The sequence below is a fragment of the Limulus polyphemus genome, unplaced genomic scaffold (assembly GCF_000517525.1).
Source record: "Limulus polyphemus unplaced genomic scaffold, Limulus_polyphemus-2.1.2 Scaffold779, whole genome shotgun sequence".
Lineage (NCBI taxonomy): Eukaryota > Metazoa > Arthropoda > Merostomata > Xiphosura > Limulidae > Limulus > Limulus polyphemus.
Window position 1 is genome coordinate 36,897 of NW_013666389.1, and position 9,048 is coordinate 45,944.

At 33.3% G+C, this 9,048-nt stretch overlaps 1 protein-coding gene across 4 annotated transcripts in view; it reads left to right on the top strand.

The window, feature by feature from the left end:
- The first annotated feature begins 6,004 nt into the window (after window positions 1-6,004).
- The window catches only part of LOC106460483 (cyclic AMP-responsive element-binding protein 3-like protein 2), a 64,050-nt gene continuing 61,006 nt past the window's right edge, over window positions 6,005-9,048 (top strand). For all 4 annotated transcript variants that reach the window (XM_022387222.1, XM_022387225.1, XM_022387223.1 and 1 more), the window contains exon 1: window positions 6,005-6,163. In XM_022387222.1, coding sequence (XP_022242930.1) covers window positions 6,077-6,163 — 87 coding nt within the window. In that variant the 5' untranslated portion in view covers window positions 6,005-6,076. The remainder of the gene's footprint in view (window positions 6,164-9,048) is intronic.

The following is a 9,048-nucleotide window of genomic DNA, read 5'->3' on the forward strand; positions in this document are numbered from 1 at the left end:
CCATCCAATAAATATAATGCTTATAAAGTATACACTCTCGCGTGAATTCTTTCGATCAAACCATTCGGACATTCACCAATAAAGTGGTCAGTGTTCCGAGCTGTGAAGCACAATGTTTGAGCCCATGAAATATTGCTGAAAACACTCTAGTGAGACAAATAAATAACAAATATGAGATGAAATGTGGACTACTGGCAGAAAGCATGATAATTTGTATACAGAGGTTATTAAAGATGTTGAATTTAATAAGGTTGTTAGGCATTTTTTAAAATTAAGTTTCTCATCGAGAAAAGGGGAGCAAATTTCGAGGAGTCATTAAATTGAAAACTTAACATTTCACCCTAGTGATTAGCAGAAACCTACAAAAAAGAAGGTCATTATATTCTATCAGTACACAATATTTTTATTTATTTTAATCCATAAAGAACATTTACTTAATTTTTTATAATCTTCATTATTCTAGGGGGTGAGGGTAAAAATCCAAGATGGCCGCAGAAAACACAAATTGATATCATATATAATATCTCCGCATCTAATTTATGTAAAGATCCAAATCTAGTGTTTATACCTAGGTTTTTGTGGTCTATTGTCATAAATATGATACTTAAAACCCCATTAGAAAAGTATAAATATATACATACATATTCTTCAATAGAGTGTCTATCTAATTCAACAGACAGGTCATAGAAAGGTCAGTGAATAAATCATATCTATCTTTGAGAAACAATAGTTGATAAACAAAGGTGAAACAAATACATAAATCATGTTGATTCAGTGTTGTTTTACATATCATATAAATTTACACATATTTATAATTGTAGAATAATGAATTTAGCTTTATCAACTAAATCACCAGCTAAATGTTAATCAACAAAAGATAAACACTCTTGTCTTTCAGAGTTACTGAGTTTCTATACTCAGTGACAAGTAAAATATACTACACTCCACTAAATATGTGTAAACTCACTTCCTTAAGTAGTTTGTATAAAAATAGAATAGTCATTTTACCATCAGTCAGTTAAACTCTTATATAGCAACATGAAAGATAAACTTTTATATATGCAAATATCTTCAGCTTTATTGTAATGAAGGTGTTAAACATATTTTAAATATGGTGATATTGACTTTTGTTTATCATTAGACTCATCAGTTAGCATATTTTATCAGTAAGTGAGATTGATTAAAGTTTCTAGAATTAAGAAACAATAATACATTTGACAAAAGAAATACATCGCTGTGTGAAACGTATTGTAACTGTAGTGGAATTCACAAAATAATGTGGGTTTAATATGGTTGTAACGTATCAAACCTCATTGTCATTCCTTGTACAATTGGCTAAATGGAGATTTGTGTGAATTAGGTTTTTGAGGCACTTATTAAGTCTAATTTAAACTCTAAATATGACCAACACAAAGGACGAGGAACCTGCACTTGAAATGAGGACGAAAAGGAGCGCACAAGGAAACTAGAGTGAGTGACACACAGCAATAAAGAGAAATCTAATCTGGTAAAACACTAAAACCGCTAGATGGCAGTATGTGTCAGAGACGACGGAGGCTGTTATTTGAAATTACTAGCCACGGTACGCAAAACATTTGTGGTAGTTTTCATGCCCTTCAGTTGAATTTTCCTTCTTCTATCATTTTCACACACGGAATTTAAGCTACGCTTTTTTTGCAGGCATTATGAGTTATATCAATAAATCCTTGTCTATTTGAAAAATTTTTACCTGGCCAGATGAACAAACTTACGTAGACGTAACTTTATTTAATAAAACTACACGTAAAGTAAACATAAATTATAGTAATTTTATTTATAAAGTATGAAATAAGTATGAGCATTCAATGTATGACACAGCTTTACGAGTTGAAACAAAGAAACTCACAAAAACAAAGAATAAAACCCATACTAAAGAAAAAAGTAGCTTAAAGGTATTCATATCAGTCTATAAAAACGAACGAAAACTAAATTATTGCAAAATAAAGTGAATGCAAAGTAGTAACGAAGGCAAACTTAGCTGCATATGCAGAAACGTTTGCATGCGTGTTCACAAAGTGATAGGCATATGGTTTTGAACTTACTGCGCATGGACATTTTAGACCTAAATAAGTTGAGAAAGCCCATAGCAATTGTATTTAGTGTAATGTTAATTTTTTTTAGGAAATTGCACAGGTTTAAGTGTTGTTTGTGTGAAAAACTCTGCAAATAAAAAACAACAACTAAAGTTGAAGTGAAGCCTGTCGTCACGTGATGACAACGACATTGTGCCATCGTGTAGCATACTCGTTGCATTAAAAAGTTTGACTAAATAAAATATAGGTAATGTGATTCTGTATGGAAAAGCAAATGGGCAATATGGACCCTTCGGACAAAGGTATTTCTAATGATATGAGATTTGTAGCGTTTGATGGAGAAATGTCCGAGAAAAAAGTTCCAGACAGGCATATGTAAGCGTATTATTTATATAAATTTTACGCACTCTGTGAATGTCATTTTATTGTTCTTCTGCCGTTTCGGTGATATGAAGTAAAATAGGAGGGAAAAAAGGGTAACTTCAAGCTAGCCCTTTTCCATTTTTTGATGAAATTTTGTTTGTATTTCATACCTAAGTTTCACATTTGCAGCTTGTGTTGTTTAAGAATTATAAAACAAAATAATTATAGGCTAGAACTCCCATCTTGGATTTTCTGAACGAAATTTCATTACTCATTTTGTGTCATTTTGTGAGGTAGACTTTTAACAGAAAGCGTGGCCTAGTGGTTAGCGTGCATGGACTGTGAATACAATAGTTTATGGTTCGAATTCTGTTGCTTAAAAACGCCCCTACCCCACTTTGAGACCATAGATGCACTATAACTGTAATGATCAAACTTCCCTATTCAGTTAGACAATAGTAGCTCTAAAGCTGGCAGTGGGAGCTTGCTGTGGACTAGCTGTGCTTCTTCTCCATCGGGTTTTAGATCAGTTCAAATTAGGGATGGCTATGAGCAGATAGCGTTTATGTAGTTTTGCGCAAACATTTTAAAAATAAACAACAATAGATCTTTTAAATGATAGAAAGTCTTAAAGATACGGGGTCTAATTGATGTCAGTATTTACCTCTGTATCTTTTTAGATAATTTTGTTATTATATCCTGTTGATTTTCTACCATTTCTTCTTTTACATTTTCTGCTGCGTTCGTTTTATGGGTATAGAAACAAAACAAATAGGAATGGGAACTAATTACTTCTTCAGTCTTGTGATTTCTACACAAAAGTCAGAAATTCGTAAATATATTTGCAAGTGCGAGAAGAAATTCGCGTCAATAAGTTCCCTACCGAAACATAACCAAAAATATAATTACAGGAACTGAAAACATTTCGTGAAAAAAATTAGAGATTGAGAACTACCTTGACGGGACTAGTTAAAAATATTAAATTAATGCCATTTTCTTTAAGAAAGAAATAATATATCTTTCTGATGGGCGGGGTGTGAATCCAAGAGTTCATGGTTCGAATCCCGTTGCTTAAAAACGCCCCCCCCCACTTTGAGACCCGATTGCGGATCAGGAAGCCTAAGGTTTGAGCCCGAAAGTTGCTGCTGATCACGTTTTCTACTTTCAGCTGTGAGTACATTATAAAAGTGACAATCAATCTCACTATTAAATTAAGAGTAACTGCTGCTAATTGGTTGTCCCCCTGTTTGGTCAGTTACTCTAAATTATTGACTGCAATGGCTAAAATTTGGCTTTATGACCCGGCTATCTAGCTCATATGTCGCATACAGTGGCGTTTAGGTCAAAAATACGGACATTATTCCTGAGCAGCAGCCGTATCTCTCGCATCACCTCGAAGACGAAACAAATCAGTTTGTACTTAAAGAAATAAAAATACAATAAGAGTAACAAGACAAACTAACATGGCGTTTCTTTGGACACCAGTATATATCGTATCAGTCCACTATTTCGTGAAGAAAGAGATTTAAAAGAGGTATATGAACAGTAGCGTATGGAGCTCTATTTGGTGGTTTATTTTTATGCTATTGACCTAGTTAGTTTAATGATATCTGGGAACTGGCTTATCTCTTATTCTTGTTTAAGTATCAAAGAGAAACATTCCGTTGTGTTATCTCGAAACATAAACTAGCTTAACAATATTTTGTAATGATAAAGTAGGTTAATGGTGTTAATGGATAAAACACTACACCTTGTCTGGAGTTGCGTTAATGAGCTCGAACACTAACCGGTTTAGTGACTTTTCATAACACTATTCTGTTTTGTGAAAACTAGGATTGACATCGCAGTAAATATTGATATTTTTTAAGGTTTACTTCACACAAACATTGTTCAAAATGCTAAGCTTAATACTGTATTTAGGTCGTTTTATTGCACATTACGATTTTGGTGCTTGAATGGAAATACTGTATGTTAATCGTATGTACAGCTGCTTTTCTCTCAGTTCTAGCTTATTTTCTTGCTTTAACAATGCTTTTGACAAATGTAACCTCAGTTGTAACAGTGTCATCTGATGTCGTAGCTACGTGAGTACTCTTTAGTCACCACAAGTTACGGTTTCTTTACTTACCATTACTCACCACAAATATACCAATACCACAGATTCGTGACTAATTTTTCTGCTCACCACAAGTGTTCAGGGGTCATGGCTTTATGGCTACTCTCTTGCTTGCCACAAACATGTGGAGTCATAGCTTCACGGCTGTTTTTTACTCACCACAAATATACCAATACCACAGATTCACGATTACATCTTCTATTCAACACAAGAGTTCTGGAGTCATGACTTTATGGCTTTTGTTTCACCACCAAAAGTATACTGTTTTTCTCATCATAATTATATTAGGTTTTGAACTTAATGCCATTTTAAAATGCCATAACAGACAGTGCCTTACCAAAAAACGTTTGTTTGTAGTGCTCTGCCCACCACGGGTATCGAAACCCGGTTTCTAGCGTTATAACTTCGCACACATTCCGCTGTACTATTGGGGGGGGGGGTCGACGAAAAATGTTAATAAAACAATAAAGTATTTATTACGCAAAAAGGTTTAGCAAATTCTTCTCCAAAGTACTATTTGCTATTAAAGTATTCTTGTGACAATTTTGGAGTGACATTCAGTAATATTTTTCGAACTTCAATGCTAACAGCTTTTCATAGTAACTTATTATAATATTTTATTTGTTATAATTGTTATTGCTAGTCATTTCTTCTAAGAGTTCTTGAGATAAATGTACGAGTAAATGATGTAATTTTTCCCTGTAGTTTTCACTTGTATTTTATTTAACGTTTTTGGAATGACGTTTCCGAAACACTGAGCTATGAAGGTCGTTTGATAACGCTATTAGACAAATTTGTTTTTTTCTAGTGACATTGTTTCTTTATGAACTTTTGCTCGAAGCTACACGACGGCTAGCCGTTTCTGGTTTTGAAGTTACAGGTTAGAGTGAAAACACCTAGTCAACGCCACAAACCGCCAACTTTTGGATTACTCTTATGAGATTGAGTAGTAGAATTGAATCGTCACTTTTATAATGCGTCCCCATTAGGGGTGATAAAGGGACGCGAACCACGGAACCTCAGATCCACAGTCCGAAACGTTAACCACTGGGCCGCGTTTGGCCCACAAAGGGAGGCATATCAACTTGTAGAAACGTTCAGAAATTCAGTTAAATATTTCTGTGGTAGCATATTGGTTCATATTGAAAACGACTTGTTACGTCATTTATATGATGCAATAATATAGTGTTATGCTCTGTTCTGCGAGGCTTAAACAAGTACTTGTGTCGATAGAAAATAAAGAGATTATGGTGTTTTCAATCAGATATAGATTTTTGTTATTTGCTTTATGATTAAATATCATGTACATTATAGCTTTCTTCATGTATTTCATATATCACACCAGTGTTCCTCGGACTAGTTAAATCTCCTACTGAGTGACGCAGCTATTTCCGTTTCCTGTTTTAGGCACGCTAAGAGCTGTGAAGTCAGGTTGTTCTTCCCTTAGAGCCGTTACGAACGTAGGAGAGGAGGTTTAGCACGTGCGCTTCCTACTCTATATTTCTGACTGGACGCGGACCTTTAAATGGCTTTGGACATTCTTGACGGGAACTTGTACGACTTTGGAATAAATGACTTGAAGGACATGTGGAATTCAGAAGAGTTGGATACGGTGAGGAATATGACTATCAACATTTCTTTTATCAGATATTTGACACGATGTTTATTTACACTTTTGGTTTGTTTGTCTGTAGTTGAGCACAAAGCTACACAATGGGCTATCTGTGCTCTGCCCACCAAGGGTATCGAAACTCAGTTTCTAGCGTTGTAAGTCCGCAGACATACTGCTGTGCCACTGTATTTAATAACTGTATTTGTTTAGTTATCACGAATATATTTCTCATATTATTATTGCATGCATATTAATACTATATGTACATGTAGCTCGTGATAAAATAACTGTGTATAGAGTGAAGTAACATTTGAAGTAACAACAATATGAATACTACACTGTTACATTTAAACAAGGCAGGAATACACATGTAAACTCAAATGGTAACTTTCCGGTTTCTCTCTCTCTCTCTCTTGTTTTATCTATACCGTGATTTACGAATAATTAATTTTAGCCTACTAAAAATATATATTTAGGTTTAACTTTATCTTCTGTAGATTGCTAAGTATATAATTTAGGTAAATATTTTTGGACAATGTTTTGAATAATTCATAGCAAAACTCGATTTAACAGGTGTTTACATTTATTTTGAAATAAATTAAATGCTGAATTAATTACTCAATGTCACTGTTTTACATTTTAATCTATAAGTTATTTCCTATAAATCTTATATTTCGAGAAGTAGTAGCAACAATAAGTTTTAGCAAGACTCAGACGATCAGTATACGTAATGCTTAATTTATAGCAAAAAATGTACTAGGTCTCTTTGACCTATGAGATGGTTATTTTGAAGTTTTCGAAATATAAATTCTACTGAGGTTGCTATTTGGAATGGGGCTGGAGGAGTAATGTAATTGACTACATCAGTTAAATATCATTTCGGAATGAACCGAGGCATTCCCAAAATTAATTTTTGTTTACGTTTTTAGATTAAAAAGAAATAAATCGAAAACAGGTTCCGGATTTGAAATCCAATGAGAACCGGCAGAAATTAAGCAAACGAATAATACATGTTGCAGGTAAACGTTATCAAAACTAACTCTTTTCATTTTTACTTCAATGTTTTTCGTTATTGAGTCCTTCTACACTAACATTCTTTTTGAACGAGCAATGCAATTATGTGATGACGTAAATGTTTAATGACAAATCTAATTAATCAGTATTTAATGGTAATCTTTATAATCAGATTGATGTTGTAACTATGGGCTCTAGAGTGGCTTTTCCTATTGTTAACTGTTTGCTTTTATTTCGTAAAGGACAATGGTTGGATGATTGTCTACAGTCTTTTAAGTAATTATATTTTCGAAGATGTGTGAATGATGTTTTTACTATTTTTAAGTACTCCAATTATGTTTCTCAGTTGCTAGGTTATTTAAACAGTAAACATAAAAGTATCAAATTTACTGTTGAACAGCACCAAGATATCAAACTTCTAATTTTGGATACATTAGTGCATATTTGCGATGGTAACATTGAATATGAAGTTTACCATGATAGAACATTTACTGGCCTATATTTTTATTGTGTACTTTATATAACAACTGTGTTTAAAGAAAATCTGGTGAAGATTTTAGTTCATCTTGTATATATATCTCAAGTACTTACGAATTTTTTCACAAAGAACTTTTCAACATTAGAAAATTTATATGCAAAAAAATTACATTCCTATATTTTTGACTGATCGAATAATTCATGATTATTTGAACATTCAAAACACTAGTAATTTAAGCACGTTTTAGGTGAGTGTGATGTAGTCATCCATTCAAATAATATTAAATTCTTAGCAAGGGCCAATGATGAACAAAGCCTCCGTATAAAAGACAGCATACTCATTACTTGCTTATCACGTAAGTTAAAAAACAACAATAAAAAACAAAATATCTTGTTAGTGGACTACACATCTTGAAATAAAAAACCTTCAGTTTGGGTGAAAATTACTCAAAAGACATTTGAAATATAGATGTCCATTCCACATCCAAAATATTGAAATTTACAACTAAATCATAACTACCTTTTATACTTATGAATAAAAATCCTATAACATGAGTGCTTTCGAAAGGTAGACCTTCCTTCTTCAGGAGAAGGAAGGTCCACCTTTTGAAAGCGCTCGGGTTATAGGGTCTTTATTCATTTCTATCAAGACTTCTTGAACCTATGTGTTTTTCTAACATTATAAATATCTTTTATACTAGGTATGACTTCCTTTCATGCCTAATCATGGCTGTTATTCTGAATTTTGATTAGCTATACCTCCTTTTCTTCTAATTAGAACATGATTTTGAGTAAGAAGGGTGCGAACCTTTATTGTTCACACATAGTGACTCACTGTTACATCTGTTGATATCATGATCCTTATCACCACAGTAAGCACAGGTAAAGGATTCATAGCAGGAATGCCTAAATAGCTTGCAGTTGAAACCTCTGAGGGTTCTTACTATATGTGTCCTGCCTTAACATTGGCAGGAGGGCGAGATGAAGGAAAGTATGAATTAGGACTATAATGTGTTCTCCTTCTATATACAGATAGCCATTTAACAATTGTAACATCTTGGTTCTGCAGCTTGGATAGAAATTACACTCTGGGATGTGACGGATTTATTATCATATATTTATTTTAATATCGATGTTTGCTTGAATTAAATTTATATTTACAAATGTACAAAACTGATACTGATAAATATGTATTGCGAAACTCCCGCCTATTCTCTGAAGTTGTAGAAGATTCTCGAGTGTAAGAATCAACAATATACGTGTGTATGTAAAGTCTAGTGTAGCGTGTTAGTATTGTTACGTAATCTGAATTTTCGAGAAACTCAAAAAACGCCTGTAAATATAACCAACACGACGCACCTAAAAAGTATATATTATTGGTTTGCTATAGTTGG